Source organism: Pelophylax lessonae, assembly GCF_965119305.1.
Source record: "Pelophylax lessonae genome assembly, chromosome: 11".
Lineage (NCBI taxonomy): Eukaryota > Metazoa > Chordata > Amphibia > Anura > Ranidae > Pelophylax > Pelophylax lessonae.
The window spans coordinates 57,422,929-57,444,397 of record NC_138778.1 but is presented as its reverse complement, the minus strand read 5'-3'; the positions used below and the strand labels follow the sequence as shown (position 1 = coordinate 57,444,397).

The 21,469-nt window shown below is 42.2% G+C and overlaps 1 protein-coding gene across 1 annotated transcript in view; it reads left to right on the top strand.

The window, feature by feature from the left end:
• LOC309566772 (lysosomal protective protein-like) overlaps positions 1-14,184 on the top strand; it is a 90,751-nt gene extending 76,567 nt beyond the window's left edge. The window contains exons 13-15 of the mRNA XM_082272067.1: positions 1,433-1,522; positions 6,893-6,994; positions 13,925-14,184. Of these exons, the coding sequence (XP_082128193.1) occupies positions 1,433-1,522; positions 6,893-6,994; positions 13,925-14,008 (276 nt within the window). The 3' untranslated portion in view covers positions 14,009-14,184. The remainder of the gene's footprint in view (positions 1-1,432; positions 1,523-6,892; positions 6,995-13,924) is intronic.
• The last annotated feature ends 7,285 nt before the right edge of the window (positions 14,185-21,469 follow it).

Sequence of the window (21,469 nt, the reverse complement as noted above, 5' to 3'; positions counted from 1 at the left end):
CAGATCATGACACTCCTTTAAAGCAGCAATCCGTGCGCCCTAGGCGGCTGTCTAATTTGCCTAGTGGTAGCACCGGCCCTGGGGAGAACACTGTGTTGATGAGGGGATTTTCTTTCCTGCAACTTGTGGTTAAATTCTGAACCAACTGAATCCTGCTAAACTTGCTGAGATTTAAATGGTCTATGGCAGATTTAAGTATGTTCTTTATCGGCATGGAAAATGCCCTCAGTACATTGATTGTTAGAAATGTCCCCAGTTCCATGTCCTTTCCAGAAGTAGAAAAAATGGCTCCACTCCCATGTGTATTGACTGGAACTATGCTAGCATGGATGGGTTCAATCGACCAAAAATTAGTCTGTCCTTCTCTTTCCCAGGCCAATACCTTGAGGACTCAGAGGCCAGGAGGTGGTAAAAGCAGCTGTAGCATAATTTAACCTCCTGTAGTAACACTACTGAGCATGACCCATTCAAGTTAAAGCAATGCAAGTGGTTGCATTGCAATGGTTAGGGCATTTGAGGGGTAAAACAGGTGGTGAGGAGGTAACATGTTGCCACCCAGCCATCTGTCAACCACCCTCTGAAACCACTGTTTATGGTGTTTCAGAGGGGTGGCAGGGGCTGCAGCATGTTTGAATGAGTCCTTAGTATGTTCGTATTAATATCTCACAATAAATGTAGCTCTAATCTGGCCCCCATTCACCTGCCCCTGACCATATAGCAGCCATCTGTAGAGGTAGTTATGCTAAGGAGCATTATTGGCACATAGTAGACCATAGTGACCTATCAGTATTGTAGACAGATAGAGGGGACATTAATTTTCCTATGGGTTATTGCACTGCTCTTTTTCCTAAACCCTTACCTCTGACTCAAGCCGACCCTTTAAGGCATGGGTATTCAACCTGCAAGCTGTTGCAGAACTGCAAATCCCATGAGGCACTGCAAGGCTGGCAGTTACAAGCATGACTCCCAAGGACAGATGCATGATGGGACTTGTAGTTCCGCAACAGCTGGAGGGCCACAGGTTGAGCACCCATGCTTTAAGGGGTTCTTTACATAGTTAAATAGTTAGTCCAATTAAAAAACACAAGACAGTCTAGTTCAACCAAGAGGCCAGTAGACAGGCTCCCAATCATGTAATCACCGTGATTGGCTGTCACAGTAGTCACATGATCAGGAGCCTGTCCCACTGCATCCCAATAGTAAACAGTGACCAGGAGCTATCAGTGACAGCTCAACCACAATGCTGGGGGTGCCGAGTGAGCATGCTTCCAGCACACAACAGCGAAGCCAGCGGTATGCATACTGTATATGTGGCAGTAGAGCATTAAAGCTCATCATTGCACTGCCACACATATACAACCTGTGGTGTTAATATATAAGCCTGCATGTGTTTGTTTTGTAAGCGAAATTAATGGGTTTTCCTTCTCTGTAGGGCTACCGTATTTTTGTATACAGTGGAGATACAGACATGGCGTGCAACTTTCTAGGTATTGAATGGTTTGTGCATTCACTTGAACGGGAGGTAAGTGTGTTTATGTCTACTTTTTAATATTAAAGCTTACCTACAGCCTAAACAATTATGAATATAATAGAGATCAATTAGAACCCTTGTCAGCTTTTCATTGCTTTCTATAGCCCTATTTGGGAGCTTTATCCTCTCTCCTTGTCTTCATAACAGGTCTAGGCAGAACAGGAAGTTCTCCCCATTTCTTGTTTATTTGGCAAGTTTCAGACAGAACAGTAAATGAAGGAAAATACCCCAACAGGGACACGGGCAATACTAAAAACAAATTTTCTAGTGGATTAACCTGAACCAGTAAGAGAGGCCTATAAAATTACACAATTATGAATCTGTAGGGAACACTGCACTTTATATACCTGTCCATTAGGGCATTGACTACAACTTCACACTGTAGCATAATCCTTGACGCTGATACTTATCAAATCCTTGGGTTAGTTGAATAGCTTGTCCCCTCGGCCTGATTCTTCCTGCTGAACCCCACTAACTGCAGTAATGACCTAAGGGTTGTCAGGAACAACGACAGCGGCCAGAGAGGGGCATGGCAGGCCTGTATGTATAAAGCTGTTTTCCTTAAGGGTTAGTTCATTTGTGACTTTGCAAAGGACTTGGCATTGAATACATTTTAACCACTTCCAGTCTGGCCACTGCATATATGTGGCTGAGCGGGACAAGCATCATTCTGGGAGGATGTGCCTGTGCGCCCCCCCACTTCCAGCACGATCTGTGACCACAGCAATGGATATTAAAAGTCTACACTCCCCCATTAAAATGTCAGGTTTCTGTGATGTAAAGAAATAAGACAAAGATAAATCATTTCAGAACTTTTTTGCACCTTTAATGTGACCTATAAACTGTACAACTCAATTGAAAAACAAACTGAAATCTTTTAGAGGGGGAAGTAAAAAATAAAAGAATAAAATAATGAGGTTGCATAATTGTGCACACCCTCTTATAAATGGGGATGTAGATGTGTTTAGATTAGAATTAAGCAATCACATTCAAACTCATGTTAAATAGGAGTCAGTACATATCTGCCATCATTTAAAGTGCCTCTGATTATTCCCCAATAAAGTTCTTAGTTGCATCCTACAGCAAAAGCCATGGTCCGCAGAGAGCTTCCAAAGCATCAGAGGGATCTTATTGTTAGAAGGTATCAGTCAGGAGAAAGGTACGAAAGAATTTCCAAAGCATTATATATACCATGGAACACAGTGAAGACAGTCATCATCAAGTGGAGAAAATATAATGAAACATCAGTGTCATTACCAAGAACTGGACATCCCTCCAAAATTGATGAAAAGACGAGAAGAAAACTGGTCAGGAAGGCTGGCAAGGTGCCTACAGCAACAATAAAGGAGCTGCAGGAATATCTGGCAAGTAGTGGCTGTGTGGTACATGTGAGAACAGTCTCCTGTATTCTTCAGGTCTGGGCTATGAGGTAGAGTGGCAAGAATGAAGAAGCATGGTGGTGGCAGTATCATGCGTTTGGGATGTTTTTCTTCAGCTGGAATAGGGGCCTTAGTCAAAGTAGAAGTGTGTTGGATTCGGACCAGAACAGTCCTCAGATATATCTACTGCCTTCCCAATTGGTGAGATTAATGTGCGCACACTGAAATGACCAAACTCTGACAATCGTCAAAATAGTTCATTCTGATTTTATTACTTCCTCTTTATCTTTATAAAGACTGAGGAAAGTTATTTCCAGGAAATAGTCATATATAATACGTATAAGGTGGTGATTGGATGATTGGAGTATCTATGTGTCTAGAATATGTCTGAATATGAACAGTTCCAAATACCAGTCAATATTGGCACAAAACCTTCAGGCTTCTGCTAGAAAGCTGAACATGAAGAGAAACTTCATCTTTCAGCATGACAATGACCCAAAGCCCAAATCCAAATCAACAATGGAATGGCTTCACCAGAAGAAGATTAAAGTCGAAGCCAGAACCAAGACCTGAATCCAGTTAAAAATCTGTGGGGCAATCTGAAGAGGGCTATGCACAGGATATGCCCTCACAATCTGACAGATTTGGAGTGTTTTTGCATTGAAGAGTGGGAAAATATTGTCAAGATGTGCCATGCTAATAGACTCATACCCAAAAAGACTGAGTGCTGTAATAAAATCAAAAGGTGCTACAACAAAGTATTAGTTTAAGGGTGTGCACACTTATGCAACCATATTATTTTAGTTTTTTATTTTTACTTCCCTACACCTAAAAGATTTCAGTTTGTTGTTCAACTGAGTTGTACAGTTTATAAGTCACATTAAAGGTGGAAAAAGTTCTAAAATATTTTATCTTTTTCTCATTTTTTTACATCACAGAAACCTGACATTTTAACAGGGGTGTGTAGAATTTTTATATCCACTGTATGTTCACTGGACACAGTGGATCACCGACTGGGGTACCGGCCTGCAGTGATTGACCCTGGAACCTTGTGATTAATGTGACCAAATGCATTAGGTAGTCGGGAAACCAGATGCATATATTATGCTCCATAAAGACCTAAAGGTGCTTCCTGGATTTTTGGGACCCTCTATGCATTTAGGCTGTTATAATGTCTCACACAAATGGTATTCCCATTCGGGAGGAGTAGCAAAATGTGTTTTGGGTTCTAATTACAAGTAAGGCTATGCTGTGTGTGAAAAATAACAAAATGTCTTAGTTTTCCAAAAAATGTGACAAAAAAATTACAGCTTCCAGAAACTCACAATGCGTCTTGCTAAATACTCTGGACTGTCTATTTTCCAAAAGGGGGCATTTAGGGGGTATTTGAACTAGGGATCGACCGATTATCGGCAAAGCCATTATATCGAGGGCCGATATGCACTTTCCCCGATATATCAGGATTGGCCACCAAGGTGTCCGATATTGCCGATATTTCGGGAAAGTGCTTGTACCGAAGTGATGCCTGCAGCTAGAGGCATCACCCTGGTACCGGTGTCCATAGCCGACGGTCGGCTGTCTTGTAATGACAACCGATGTGACTGAGAAGCCGCTCGGCTGTCATTACAAGGAGCGGGAAGGGACGAACCCCCCTCCCACCGCCTTCTGCGGCTCGCCCGGGTCTCCCGTCCCACCGGGCAACCAGCCTGCATGGCCACCAAAGACCCGTTCAAAGCCGCATTTGGCTCTGATCGGGTCTCCATGCAAAAACCCAGAAGTGATATCATGAATGACATCACTTCCGGGTACTGTCTGGCGCCAGATTTTAAAAAAATTACAGCATTCAAAACAGCCAAACTTGGCGTTTTGAATGCTTTTAAGTGCAGAGGAGGGGTTTGGGGTCTTTTAGACCCCCAGATCCCTCCACAAAAGTAACTGTCAAAAAAAATAAATACATTTTTAAATGTACAAGAATATCGGGAAATACCGATATGCATTGGCTAAAATATCGGTATCGGCAACGAAAAACCGATATCGGTCAATCACTAATTTCTACTGCCATGGCATTTTAGGGCCTTAACAATGAGATGGGCAATCAGTACATCAGGATCCATCAATTTTGAAACATATATACCATAATTTGTGGACTCTATAACTTTCACACAGACTAAAAAATATATACACTGATTTTGGTTAATTTTTGAAATGTAGCAGAATACATTTTTGCCTAAATTCATGAATAAATATTATTTATTTATTTATTGTTTATATAAAAAAAAAGTGTTGAAAAAATATCACTAAAAGAACACTTTACCTGTCTCAAAAAAATGATAAAAATTTAATTTGGGTACAGTATTGAATGCCTGGGTAACTGTCATTCAAAGTGTGACAGCTCTGAAAACTAAAAAAATAGCCTGGACAGGAAGGGGGTGATTTCTAGATGGTTAAAAAAAAAAAACTATCATAAAAGAAATATAGAGGCTGTCACCCTACTCTGAAAGTGTTGGTCCACTAGTTATAATCAATACTGTATAATATAATTTAAAGTGGTTGTTAAGCCACTTTGTTCTCTTCATACATTCCCGTGCGTTACATAAAGTTATGTGCCCCAGTTTATGTGCTTTATAAAAAATATGCCATTTTATACCTTATTTCAGAGCCCTGCTCGGCGATCACGTGCTGCTCTCCTCTCCTTATATGACAACTATGCGGGAGGGGCTGAGAATCCCCCGCTGACGTCAGCCAGAAGGAGGGGAGGAGAGCGGTGTTATTTTAGCAGCAGGATGGGAGGGGCGGGCACTGACACTGGCTGGAAGGAAGGGGGTGGAGGAGAGACAGCGGGATGACAGAGGCACATAAACTGACCACGGTAATCATGGATCAGCAGCCATAATAAACCTGGTCCGTTTACAGAGGGGAGGGCAGCACCAGGTAGGATCAGTCAGGTATTTTATATTTTAGATGATAGAAAATGACAAATAACACAGCACAAGCACTGTGCTGCTTTTCATACTTTTTTTAGGGTAACAACCACTTTAAGTCTCTGACCTGAAACAAGTATACACAGACCTTTTGTTCAGCAGGAACGTGGAGGAACGCAGGTCCGGCACCTTCACCATTGAATATACTGTATGCAATAGCAAGGGGTGCTGGGATATGCTAGAGAGTCCATTGATTCTGACTGCTGGGGGATCTATTGTCACTGGGAGGAATCTATTGTTGTTGGGGGTGAATTTTTGTAGGGGGGTTCTACTGTTGAGGAGGGGTCTACTGAAGCTGACTGCTGGGAGATATATTGTTGTTGGCAGAGGTCTATTGTTGTTAGGTTGGATCTATTGTTGCAGGGGGTGATTTTGTTGTGAGGAGTCTGTTGTTGATGGGGTGATCTATTGTTGCTGCGGGGGGGGGTCTATTTTACTGCTTTTCTTGCTATCACTAACACATTCCATACAAATTATTTAGCCTGACAAAATGGTATTTGCTTCTGTATTCTCTAAAAGGTGCAAAACAGGGAGGTGGGTAGGGGGTGGAACCAACAGAAGTGGGTAGGAGGTGGAGACAAGGGATGACTCAGAAGGAGGGAGTGCCTGTACCTATTCTCTGAGAAAAAAAGCCCTGAGTATACATATCAGGAATTTGGAGAAAATTAGAAATTGCATTAGACATAATTAGTAGCTGCTTCCATGTTCCTCTTATAAAAGGTTTACATTAGGCACGGATCTTAGTATTATGTTTAAAGCTGTTTGGTGATAGGAGATCTCTGGATCACACAAGAAAGGATTAGCCCTCTTGTAATATCTAGCTAACCTTGGAACTCAGTGATATATGGTCTCTGGCTTTAATATGAGGCATTGAATAACTTGATATTTTACAAAAGGGTCCTACTGTTATCAATGAATAGATATAAAATTGTCCTCTGCTATTAAGTGATATTTTCATCATATTATATCCTATTTTGCACACTGGAATGTGTTTTTTATAGTTGCAGGCACCCTACAATGCATGGCTGTATGAGGAAGAGGGCCATCCACAGGTTGCGGGACTTGTAAAGCAATACGCCAATCTCACTCTTTTGACTGTGAAGGTAACGTATCACTAGCTTTTCTTTTTTCCCTTGATCAAGAAGCAAAGCATAAACATTTCCCTACCCTTCACTTCTTAAGACACTAAACATTTCTCATCCTCTCTGTAGGACATTAATTACATAGCTTCTCTTTGACCACAGTTTTCTTACTTATGTTGTTACAGTCTGTGTCTCTATCTAACCCTTTGAGGTCTGTTTATAACAAATATGTGTGAATGTCTCAGCATTCACTGCAAATTATCCCCATAATCTGCCTAAAAATTGAAATTCTATTGATCATCAGCTCTATATAGTGGTCATAATTAGGTATTTTCCTTAATCAAGGTATTTTAGGAAAATACTGCATTATGGCCACTAGGTAGCGTTGTTCTCAAATCAAAGGAAATACACAAATGTCACACATTACAGGGATTGTTTGCGAAAACTCTGTGAATGCAGAGACATTCACACAGCATTTTTTTTAAAAACGGATCACTTTGTTTCTCTAGTAGTCTTTTCACATTGTTAACACACTTCCATCCATGCTTACCAAAGTCATACTGTTTATCCTAGAAAGAAACACCAGAGAGTGCGTAAGTGTAGCATTGGAAAGAGTTTAATTATAAAAAGCCAATAAGCAACTCACACATCCTGGTACAGATCCCATGTGGATGGATGGCAGATCAATCCATTCCAGGAAACAGCCTCACAACCACTAGCCAGATGGTATAAACCAGAAACCAGATGTTGCTGGAAGGCAAGCCTAGGTATTAAAAAGGAGCCTGGGTGGCTCTGAAATACATAGCCATGCCTCGTTTGCCCTCCAGCAACATCTGACATCATTTTTGGTCCAATCTGTATTCCACCAAGATCCTTGGCTTTCTCGTTCCTGGTTCTGAGCCTGCTTTCTGGTTTCTTCCATTGGGCCAGCGTTGGTAAGGTTGTTCCCTGGAATGGAGTGATCTGCCATCCATCCATATGGGATCTGTACTGGTATGTGTTTATGATAGGCGCCATATTTTGCTACCTTTGTTACATAGTTACATAGTAGTTGAAGTTGAATAAAGACAATAGTCCATCCAGTTCAACCTGTGTAGGCGCGCGTGGCCGTAATCATCTCTCATACCCCTTAATGTTCTGATCCTTGAGATGTACGTCTAAGAGTCTTTTGAAAGTAGCCATACTTCCCGCAGAAACTATCTCTTGTGGTCGAGAATTCCACAATCTTGTAGCCCTAACAGTAAAAAACCCCCTGCGTTGCCTGAGGTCAAAACGCTTCTCCTCTAATCGCATTGTATGTCCTCGAATTCTCATGCAATCCTTGCGACTGAATAGCTTTTTTTCTATGCTGAGATCACCATTGAGGTATTTATAAATTGCTATCATGTCCCCTCTCAGGCGTCTCTTCTCCAGGGAGAATAAATCAAGCGATTGCAGACGCTCTTCATAATTTAGGTCCTCCAATCTCCTAATTAGTTTAGTTGCCCTTCTCTGGACTCTCTCCCGCTCCAACACATCCCTCCTGAGAACTGGCGACCAGAACTGGACAGAATACTCCAGATGCGGTCGGACCAGAGTTTTATAAAGTGGTAGGATTATAGATTTATCTCTGGAATACATCCCTTTCTTTATGCATGCTAATATTCTGCCGGCTTTGGCAGCTAAAGCTTGACATTGCATGCTATTGCTCAGTCTATCCTCTACCAAGACTCCCAGATCTTTCTCCATTCTTGACTCCCCCAAAGGTTCCCCACCTAACGTGTATTGTGCTTTTATGTTTTTAGTCCCCAAGTGCAAAACCTTACACTTTTCCACATTAAACCTCATTTGCCATGTCGTTGCCCACTCTGTTATTTTGTTCAGGTCATTCTGTAGGATATCTGCCCCATGCTGTGCAGTTATTGCCCTGCCCAATTTTGTGTCATCTGCAAAAACTGATATCGAACTACTGACCCCGTCCTCAATGCGGTTTATGAATAAATTGAACAAGGTTGGTCCCAGGACTGAGCCTTGGGGGACCCCACTTTGTGAGTTGCTTATTGTCTTTTTATCATTAAAGTCTTTTTAATGCTACACTTAGGCACCCTCTGGTGTTCCTTTTCTATCATTACAGAGATTCTTCACTCACTTCACTGTTGTTAACGCATACAAGCTATTTTTCGTTACAATGACACTTTGGAACTGTTCATGCTCCCACAGTTGTCCTTCTTGAGCCATTATTCAGCCACTAAGCGAACCACCTGTGTCATTTTTTATTTTCCTTTATTATATACTGTTTATTCGATAAAAACTATTTTTGGGTAGGGATTATTACTGAAAGAAAGCTGGGTTCCAAAAATATTAACTCCATTGCATTTTAACTAATATTTCAGAAGTGAACACAAACACAGCTTTTTAAACTTTGGAATATTTCTTGCACAATAGCTTCATTAAAAGAAATACAAGAAGTTAACATGCCCCAATGTTAATATAAAACCGTTAACATCCCAAAACTAACAAACAACATCAAAGCAAAAACCATAGATCCAAGGAAGCAGGTCCTTTACAGCACATCCAAAATTACGATCCATTGGTCAGCTACACCATCCACCATACACCAGCTGGTTAGGTACATACCATAAAGACAAAATTCAAACCTTGCCATACTCCCTTCTTCAACTCCCATGAAGCTCAAGCATAGTTTATGTGATGGATGCATGTAAAAACTTGTCAGTCAGTATAACCTTATAAGTGATTTTCTTTACTTTTTGGCACTGTCGAGGACCTGTGGTTGGTGTAAAGAAAACTCTTCCTACTAATTTACCATCATCGTAGTAAACTCTAACAAATTCAACACAAAAAGGGGGAGGGAGGGTAGGAGAAATGTTCCTTCAAAGCTCATTGTCCTTTGGTCCGTGGTCTTACAGATTTGCTTCACCTCTTTTCAGATGCCACTTCTATCCTTTACCAGATCCTACACGCCTCCGTTCTCTCGTCTATTAGCCCACCCTGTCATGTGCCCCTTCACTTAGGGTTGTGCCATTCAGGGCAATCTTTACTGTTGGTCATAGTAACCAGTCAAATTATGCAATTTAGTTTGTAACCTGCCTTAGAAAACAATTGCTGGAACTTTTCTGCACCTCCTTTCCTTTCTCTACGTTTCCACATGGGGACCTTCTCTTGTTTTGTGCTGTGTTAATAGTTAAATCATTTTGTTATAGACCAAAAGGAATTCCTAAAATTAATAGGTATCACCTTTTTCTTTCAATTGTTTAACCACTTAAGCCCCGGAAGATTTTACCCCCTTCCTGACCAGGGGGTATTTTGCGATTCGGCACTGCGTGACTTTAACGGACAATTGCGCGGACGTGCGACACTGTACCTAAACAAATTTGGCGTCCTTTTTTTTCCCACAAACAGAGCTTTCTTTTGGCGGTATTTGATCACCTGTGCGATTTTTTGATCACGCGCTATAAACAAAAAAAGAGCGTCAATTTTGCTAAAATAGCAATATTTTTCCCTTTTTTTTATATGAAATTCCCCCAAAAATAAATGTAAAAATCAAAATTTTTTAATATTTTCGGCCAATTTGTTTTATGCTACCTATGTTTGGTAAAAAAAATCGCAAAAAGCGTATTTTGATTGGTTTGCGCAAAAGTTATTGCGTTTACTAACAAAGGGAAAGATTTTTGTCATTTTTGCTGTTTTTTTTTTTAACGCGTAATGGCGGCGATCTGCGATTTTTTTTGCGGTACTGCGACAATGCGGCGGACAGATCGGACCCTTGACTGACATTTTTGACACTTTTGGGGTTACCAGTGACATTTCTACAGTAATCAGTGCTATATATATGCACTGTTACTGTAAAAATACACTGGTAGTGAAGGGGTTAACTTTATTTGAGAGGGAGGGGCTGTGTGTGTCCCTAGGGGCGTGCTTCTAACTGTGATTGGCTGGGGCTTCAACTGTATGCAGAGTGATCAATGGATCTACATAGTAGATCCATGTCATCATCTCTCATACAGAGAGGAGAATGACAGGCAGCTTGTTTACACAAGCTGCCTGACTTTCTCCCTCTCCCCTGCCGATCGCAGAGTGGCCGGCGGCGATCGGGTCCGCCGGTCACACGCGCGGGGGGGTCCGTGACCGCGCGGGAGTGGGAGCGCGCCTCCGGCGGCGCGCGCTCGCTCCCTAAACCCTCACAGGCGAGCGACGTAGACCTACGTCACTTTGCCTGTGAGGGGCTGACCGCCCACGTAGATAGTCGTGCGGCGGTCGGCAAGTGGTTAAAAAAGGAACATGATCCCCTGATGACGTCAGCGCGTCTGACGAAATGTGCGTCGGGAACGTGAGACCGTGGAGTTCCGGGTTGGTGATACGCAGGAACAGAGGAGCGTCCCGTACACCGAACCCATGCTGCATTTACCCCATGAAGGCATTCTGTATATGATGTTTGAGTAAGTGCATTTCTATTAATAAACCCCATTATTAGAACATACTACACTATCGGAGTTTCCTTATCTTTCTCCCCATACCACCCTGGAAATACTTGGAGTTCCTTGTGCGAGCTGAGCCATATTAAGGGACCTGAAGGATAGCTTGGAGGCATTTGTGGACCATATATGCTGTTTTAGACCCCCTATAATTAAGGGGTCCACCAGCTTCGGTAAGAAGTATTTACCCTGAGCACTGGGTGGAGAAAGTCCCTATGGTGGAGGTCCCTCACTTGAAGCTAAAGTGATTTTCAGTCATTGCTGAGAGATACGTATTGCACTGGGCACTTTAAGGACTGTTGATTTATTTCACTAAGGACTTTTTCACAACATATTTATTTATTTATTTATTCATATATATTTATTCACTAGTATATATATATTTATTTATTTATATGTTTATGCACACAAGCACTTTTTTGGTTGTGTTTTAAGTGTTTAAGTGCAATATATTCACCCTTTTTCACAAAAAAGGAACATGTTAACCTGCCGCACAGCAATGTAGAGATGGGCTGAACACCCCCGTTTGGTTTTCAGCAGAACTCCCGATTAGGGGAAAAGTTCTGACCAAAACGGAAAACCCTATTAAAGTCTATGGGAGCCGAACAGGAAAAACCAAAAGTGCCCATTTTGAAAGCTTATATGCAAGTAATAGGCCATTTTTTAAAAACAATGTTTTTTTTTCAGGAGCAGTGTTTTTAATGGCCCTTAAAGTGCAACAACAAAAATGAAAAATCCCTTTAAATATGGTGCCTGAGGGGTCCCCTTAGTCTGCATGTGAAGTGGGGCATGTGTAGCATGCATAGAATATGCTGCAGCAAAACTGCAATTTCTAAAGAAAAGGAAAATGAGCCAAATCACATTTAAATTGACTTGTGGTTTTAGGGGAACCCCACGCAAAAAAAAATATTGGGTCCCCCCCCAATATCCATACCAGACCCTTATCTGACCATGCAGCCCACCAGATCAGGAAAAGGTGGTGGGTTATTTTACCGGAAATTTTTTTTTTTTTTATTTAGCTGTCACCAGAGAAAGCCCATTGACAGGTGATGACTTGGCTGCCTTTCCGGCCCCGCTCCTTAACAACCAGCTTTTACTGCACCCTGATTGGGCAAAGCTTTGCCCAGTCAGGGCGCAGAACATGCATTGCAGGGCGTTTGGCGGGATGAACACCCACCAAACACCCTGCAAATTCGGGGGTTTCCCCGAACAGAGTGAATAGCCACCGTTCAGCCCGAACTCATGCTCGGGCCAAACCGTTCGCCCAACTCTACAGCAATGTTAATCATCTAATCATAGATCCCTTTCCTTTTTGTTGTCCAAAGGCCATTTACCAAACCACTAAGGTCTAAAACAACCTAACCCACCAAAAACCTTTGCTTGTGTTGGGTAAAGCAAAGTCTTCCATCCAAAAAATATCTGTCAACAGGCAGAATTGAAAATCCGTTTACATGACCAGATCTGCTTGTGCATAGGAGATATTTTTAAGACCACATTGATTATCTCCCACATAATCTGGAAGTCTGGCCCAAGTGCATAGGCGTGAACAAGGGGTGTGCCTAGGCATACCCTATTCCCTATGTGTGGTGTCAATTTCCCCTACTGCCCGGGCTTCCCTCATGTTGTCCCCCCCCCCCCCCAGCAGTGCTGCTGGCCTCCCTCCTCTGCTCTCCCCCCACCCAGCTGCTGGGGGGCATGTTTCAGGATGGAGAGCGTGAGTGGGGGGGGGGGTAAGTATGTAATTTACCAGCACCTTTCCTTTCTCACTCACTGTGTTCATTTATGAATGAAGCATAGTACACTGTATTTACTATGCTTTAGTGTGCGTGAATGAACAGGACGCCACTCAGCTCAGCGCACTTCCCATTCATTCACTGTTCCATGTACAGTACCGGGGCAAGGTCATCCAGCGCCCAGTGCAAAGATACCAAACTGCGCCCCCCTTCTCTAAGGGTTAGCAGTGATGTTGCTCTCACTACTGCTTTCAGCCTTGTAAAAGAAGCATCTGGCACAGGGCTCCCCCATCCCTACAATAAACCATTGCGCCCAGGGCAGCCACCTCTCCTATCCACCCCTTGTCTCAGACCTGCCTGTGCAGCTGAGGCTGCAGAGAAAGGCATGTGTGTTTGAGCTTTGGGGTGTACACCCTAATGCAGGGATCTTCAAACTACTGCCCTCCAGCTGTTGCGGAACTACAAGCCCCATGAGGCATTGTAAAACACTGACATTCACAGACATGACTAGGCATGATGGGAATTGTAGTTCTTAAACAACTGGAGGGCCATAATTTGGAAACCCCTGCCCTAATGCAATAGGCTGCACACACCTATACTCAAGTGTCCAAACTCTGGATCTGATAATGGTATCAACATTTATGGAAGATTAGTGACCTGAACAGGCAACCCTAGTCTTAATTTCCTGTTCCTGTAAATTACCAATGATTAATAATGATTTCCCTTTCATTTTTTTTATTTTTTAGGGAGCTGGCCATATGGTAGCAACAGACAAGCCCAAAGAAGCTTTGATATTATTCCAACATTTCATCAATAATAAGCCCTTCTAGGTCATGGCCATCTGTGACGCCAACACACAAACCTTCAACTACTAGATTCTTCTGTAATTCTCTGCTGTGTCTGTTTGCTATACATTTTGTTACCAATCACAACAGTTTACTTTTTCTTAGTGATGGTAATGTCCTTTAGATGAGTTATTGTTTTCCAGAATGATAACATCTGCAATAATAAATGCTTTTTGCTGGATAGATACTTATGTCTGCTGATATTTTAGCTAGGTAATGTTTATGTGTGATTTTTGTGGTTAGGTTTATATAAATATTTTAACATGCTCATGTGTTCTCAAAAGTCCTATTTAATACTTTCTTTTCTGTAGTTTTCATTAACCACTTCAGCGCCGGAAGGTTTCACCCCCCTTAACCACTTGCCGACCAGTCACTGGGACTGTACTGTGGCAAAGTGGCTCGATTCCGTCCAGCGACGTAGACCTACGTCGCTGGACTCCTCCCCTTGTGGGCGGCGCTCGCGCGCCGTCGGAGGCTCGCTCCCGCTGTTTTCAGTCACAGCGGGAGTCGGGCCAGTGGAGGAGCGGCGGCGATCGCCGTTGCTCTTCCCCGATCGTCAGGGAATCGAGTCTGGAGATCCGCCCGCCTGTGTAAACAAAACGGGCGGATCTCCTAAGTGACAGACAGTGACAGATTGCAGGGTTCAGCATAGCTGAACATGCGATCTGTCCCTGTGTCACTCAGTCACCTCCCTCCACACATGTCAGTAAGCACCAGGCATACATTAACCCCTCCCTCTCCAATAAAATTAACCCCTTCCCTGCCAGTGTCATTTTTACAGTAACAGTGCATATTTATAGCACTGATTACTGTAGAAATGTCACTGGTACCCCCAAAAGTGTCAAAAATGTCAGTCAAGGGTCTGATCTGTCCGCCGCAATGTCGCAGTCCCGCAAAAAAAAATCGCAGATTGCCGCCATTACTCTTTAAAAAAAAAAACACCAAAAATGACAGAAATCTTTTCCTTAGTAAGTAAACGCAATAACTTTTGCACAAACCAATCAAAATACGCTTATTGTGATTTTTTTTACCAAACATAGGTAGCAGAAAACAAATTCGCCAAAAATTGAAAAAAATTTTGATTTTTACATTTTTTTTGAGGGAATTTCATATAAAAAAATTTACGCTCTTTTTTTGTTTATAGCGCAAAAAGTAAAAATCGCACAGGTGATCAAATACCACCAAAAGAAAGCTCTGTTTGTGGGAAAAAAAGGACGTAAATTTCGTTTGGGTACGGCGTCGCACGACCGCGCAATTGTCAGTTAAAGTCACACAGTGCCGAATCGCAAAAAGTGGCCTGGACTTAAGACAGCAAAATCCTCCGGTGGTAAAGTGGTTAATGACCAGGCCATTTTTTGCCATACGGCACTGCGTTACTTTAACTAACAATTGCGTGGTCGTCCCACGCTGTACCCAAATAAAATGTATGTCCTTGTTTTCCCACAAATAGAGCTTTCTTTTGGTGGTATTTGATCACCTGTGTGGTTTCTATGCTTTGCTCTATACACAAAAAAAAGACTGACAATTTTGAAAAAAATATATATATTTTTTACTTTCTGCTATTAAACACATCCAAGAAAAAAAAATGGAAAAAAATCGAATTTCTTTATCAGTTTAGGCCAATATGTATTATGCTACATATTTCTGGTAAAATAAATCCCAATAAGAGTATATTGATTGGTTTGCGCAAACGTTATAGCGTCTACAAACGATGGGATATTTTTATGGAATTTAAAAAAAATGTTTTACTAGTAATGGCGGCGATCAGTGACTTATTGTGGAACTAATGACATTGCGGTGGACAAATCGGGCACCTAACGGACACTTCTGACACTTTTTTGGGGACCCTTGACACCAATACAGTGATCTAAACAAAATGCACTGTTACTGTACTAATGACACTGACAGAGAAGGGGTTACCATCAGGGGCAATCAAGGGGTAAAATGTGTCCATAGGGGGTGCTTGTGAACTGTGTGGGGGTTGCTCTGACTGGGGGAAGACAGAGATCCCTATCAGATTGGTGAATAGCCTTGTATACATTGGCAGACCGCCAAACTGCCTTTCTCAGGAACGATCGCGGGTGGCCCACTGATTAGCTCCCCTTCTCTCCAATCAGCGCACATTCGGGTCTCTGGGGGGCACGCGCGCCACCTAGAGGCTATTGCAGGAAATTACGTACAGGTACGTGATTTCGCACAATAGAGCCAACCTGCCACAGTAAATGTATGTTACGCAGTCGGCAAGTGGGTAAAGTAATACCTGATGATCCTTTCATTAACGCCCTTTAAAGTATACAGGTCCCTCTCAAAAAATTAGCATATTGTGATAAAGTTCATTATTTTCTGTAATGTACTGATAAACATTAGACTTTCATATATTTTAGATTCATTACACACAACTGCAAGCCTTTTATTGTTTTAATAGTGATGATTTTGGCATACAGCTCATGAAAAAACAAAATTCCTATCTCAAAAAATTTGCATATTTCATCCGACCAATAAAAAAAAAGTGTTTTTAATACAAAAAAAGTCAACCTTCAAATAATTATGTTCAGTTATGCACTCAATACTTGGTCGGGAATCCTTTTGCAGAAATGACTGCTTCAATGTGGCGTGGCATGGAGGCAATCAGCCTGTGGCACTGCTGAGGTGTTATGGAGGCCCAGGATGCTTCGATAGCGGCCTTAAGCTCATCCAGAGTGTTGGGTCTTGCGTCTCTCAACTTTCTCTTCACAACATCCCACAGATTCTCTATGGGGTTCAGGTCAGGAGAGTTGGCAAGTCAATTGAGCACAGTAATACCATGGTCAGTAAACCATTTACCAGTGGTTTTGGCACTGTGAGCAGGTGCCAGGTCGTGCTGAAAAATGAAATCTTCATCTCCATAAAGCTTTTCAGTAGATGGAAGCATGAAGTGCTCCAAAATCTCCTGATAGCTAGCTGCATTGACCCTGCCCTTGATAAAACACAGTGGACCAACACCAGCAGCTGACATGGCACCCCAGACCATCACTGACTGTGGGTACTTGACACTGGACTTCAGGCATTTTGTCATTTCCCTCTCCCCAGTCTTCCTCCAGACTCTGGCACCTTGATTTCCGAATGACATGCAAAATTTGCTTTCATCTGAAAAAAGTACTTTGGACCACTGAGCAACAGTCCAGTGCTGCTTCTCTGTAGCCCAGGTCAGGCGCTTCTGCCGCTGTTTCTGGTTCAAAAGGGGCTTGACCTGGGGAATGCGGCACCTGTAGCCCATTTCCTGCACACGCCTGTACACGGTGGCTCTAGATGTTTCTACTCCAGACTCAGTCCACTGCTTCCGCAGGTCCCCCAAGGTCTGGAATCGGTCCTTCTCCACAATCTTCCTCAGGGTCCGGTCACCTCTTCTCGTTGTGCAGCGTTTTCTGCCACACTTTTTCCTTCCCACAGACTTCCCACTGAGGTGCCTTGATACAGCACTCTGGGAACCGTCTATTCGTTCAGAAATTTCTTTCTGTGTCTTACCCTCTTGCTTGAGGGTGTCAATGATGGCCTTCTGGACAGCAGTCAGGTCGGCAGTCTTACCCATGATTGCGGTTTTGAGTAATGAACCAGGCTGGGAGTTTTTAAAAGCCTCAGGAATCTTTTGCAGGTGTTTAGAGTTAATTAGTTGAATCAGATGATTAGGTTAATAGCTCGTTTAGAGAACCTTTTCATGATATGCTAATTTTTTGAGATAGGAATTTTGGGTTTTCATGAGCTGTATGCCAAAATCATCAATAATAAAACAATAAAAGGCTTGCACTACTTCAGTTGTGTGTAATGAATCTAAAATATATGAAAGTCTAATGTTTATCAGTACATTACAGAAAATAATGAACTTTATCACAATATGCTAATTTTTTGAGAAGGACCTGTATATAAACCTTGTAAAATAACCCATTCAGTTTAAAATAGAAATGTGTATACAAATAAAAAAAACATTATACATTCTTCCCTCTCTCCCCTTTTAATAGGTGATCACAAACCCTCTGCTTTCAGTTGCATTAGGATGTTAGAGAAGTGGGGGGAGGAGATGCAGCACCACACTGGTCTTCTTAGTGAGTGGCTGTGCAGGGAGGGCATGTCAGCACAAGTGTGATATTTGGAGAGAACTGAGCATACTGTGCTCTTATGCCTAGTATGGTCAGTTTTTTTATTAGGAAAGCAGAGGAACTGTCAGGAACACCAGGTACAGTATTTCACTCAAAGGAACTGGTACAGCAGGCACATATCAGAAATATGAAGTTTTAGGTTGACATCATTTTCTTTAAGGCACATCCTATTTTAGGGTGACAACCCTCTGTTTCTGTCTTCCAACTGTACTCCTGTGTTGCCACCCTATCAGACAGGCTTCAGACGTAGACCATCGCATTTTTTTATACGTTTTTGTGGGGTGTTTTCACATGTTTTATGTGCATTTTTTGGTGTCTTTTCATGCCTCCTGCATTTTTTTTGTTAGTAGGAGCAGACTGGTTGTAATCACAAAACTCTACCAAAAATGCACTTAAAACACATGTACATGCGTTTTCTTTTATGTGGTTCCATTGACGTCTAAGAAGCCCAAAACACACCATTCTCCATGTAAAAAATCCCTGCACCATTCCAAAAAATGCATTGCAGGAAACAACAAAGATGTGAATGGGACCCTTAGGATATAACGTTAAGTAGATTATAGTGTATTTTTGCAGATCTGCATACGCACTGAAAACACATAGATGTGTATCTAGCCTTAGGCAGACTTGGTCCACTGTTGACACTTTTGGGAAAGCCAGCCAAAGGAATACTATGCAGCCATTGCTGGAGTTGCAAAGAGGCTATAGGATATCAGAACCATTAAGCTAAAAAAGTGAAAATAAGTATTTTACTGAAACAATGGCAGTTGTTTATTATACATAGTGCTCTAGCAAACTAAATGTAATTCACTTAGGGTTTACATTTTCTTTAAGAACATTAGGCATATGAGACACCAAAAAAAGAGTGCACCTGTGTCCAGATCATGCCACATAAAATATTCACATATTCTGAATAGGCAGTAAAACCATTTTAAAACAATCCATCATTTTCTCTGTATCTATAAGCATTATGGAGAAATACATTTTCAATGTTCACAGCAGGGGCCCAGCTTTGTTTTTCTATAAAGAGCAGATCCTGGCAGACTTCTAATTGGAAACAATTGCTTTAAATCACTTAATTAGGATCTTAGAGAAAATTGAGTCTTTAGATTTAGATCTAGATAGCATTAGTAAATAGATAGGAAGGTATATTATATTTACTTGGTTTAAACTTTCTACATTTCTTCAGTTACTTCCTGGTTTACATGCCTCAGCAAATGATGTCATACATCCCAGGAGTCTTCAGGAGGGGAGGAGGGGTTTTCTCAGCTAAGCACACCCTCCAGTCTGCATGCCTGAGCTAAGGACAGATAGATTCTAGGAAGTAAATGCCAAATGAATCACCTGCCCTTACTAAAGATGGCCACAGCCTAAAAAGCTAGGGGTGTTTTTCAAAGTGATATCTCAGCAAAATAAAGCATGGAGACATAAATGGATGGGGCAGTTTGTTTTGAATAGCTAAACTTAATTATTTCGGCTTTTTTGGTTTGTGGTAGTAGTTCGCTTTATGTTGCTACTAAACCCAGGACCCTGCATTCACTATATCTGGTCTCCCACAGTACACAGAACATGGAAATGCAATAGTTTTAGTAAATATACTGTAAACTGCTAAATACCTTTTCTCGTCAGCAGTATATATCAGTATTATGACTTCTATCAGTGTCCCGCCGATCACTGGTTAAAGCTTGTAGGAGAAGTTTTCATTCTCCTCTGACTGTCCTATAAGGCTACATGACCCCTGGCCATGCTGATTGGCCCTGTGCTGATCACATGCACCCTCTAGCAATATACACCAAACTGAGCATATGCAGTTCCCCCAAGGCTCTGTACTATCAGCAGATGGGTTGGGGACAGTAAAAGAGGGGGAGGATCAGAGAAGGGGTTTTTTACACAATGTGTAGGATTAACCTCTTACAGTGAGTATAACAAGCATGCTTTACTCAGTAAAAATATTAATATCATCAGCTACGCCTGGTAATAGTAAAAAATATATAAAATATTTAGAGAAAAGCAGCTGGCACAATATTGTGAAATAAACAATATAACAGCATAAATAATAAAAGAAGTGCAGTGTTAATCAAATAGCCCACATCCAGAGAGAGTCCCAGTGGAAAGCATAGAGCATATTTTCATTCCCTATTTGAGGACCACCACCGACACCCAATCACACAGCCTCTTAACATATACAGTATCTCACAAAAGTGAGTACACCCCTCACATTTTTGTAAATATTTTATTATATCTTTTCATGTGACAACACTGAAGAAATGACACTTTGCTACAATGCAAAGTAGTGAGTGTACAGCTTGTATAACAGTGTAAATTTGCTGTCCCCTCAAAATAACTCAACACACAGCCATTAATGTATAAACTGCTGGCAACAAAAGTGAGTACACCACTAAGTGACTATGGGCCCAAAGTGTCAATATTTTGTGTTGCCACCATTATTTTCCAGCAGTGCCTTAACCCTCTTGGGCATGGAGTTCACCAGAGCTTCACAGATTGCCACTGGAGTCCTCTTCCACATCTCCATGAGGACATCACGGAGCTGGTGGATGTTAGAGACCTTGCACTCCTCCATCTTCCATTTGAGGATGCCCCACAGATGCTCAATAGGGATTAGGTCTGGAGACATGCTTGGCCAGTCCATCACCTTTACCCTCAGCTTCTTTAGCAAGGCAGTGGTCGTCTTGGAAGTTGGTTTGGGGTCGTTATCACTTTGGAATACTGCCCCACGGCCCAGTCTCCGAAAGGAGGGGATCATGCTCTGCTTCAGTATGTCACAGTACATGTTGGCATTCATGGTTCCCTCAATGAACTGTAGCTCCCCAGTGCTGGCAGCACTCATGCAGTCCCAGACCATGACACTCCCACCACCATGCTTGACTGTTGGCAAGACACACTTGTCTTTGTACTCCTCACCTGGTTGCCGCCACACACACTTGACACCATCTGAACTAAATAGGTTTATCTTGGTCTCATCGGACCAAAGTACATGGTTCCAGTAATCCATGTCCTTAGTCTGCTTGTCTTCAACAAACTGTCTGTGGGCTTTCTTGTGCATCATCTTTAGAAGAGGCTCCCTTCTGGAATGACAGCCATGCAGACCAATTTGATGCAGTGTGTGGCGCATGGTCTGAGCACTGACAGGCTGACCCCCCTCCCCTTCAACCTCTGCAGCAATGCTGGCAGCACTCATACGTCTTTTTCCCCAAAGACAACCGCTGGATATGACGCTGAGCACGTGCACTTAACTTCTTTGGTCAACCATGGCGAGGCCTGTTCTGAGTAAAACCTGTCCTGTTAAACTGTT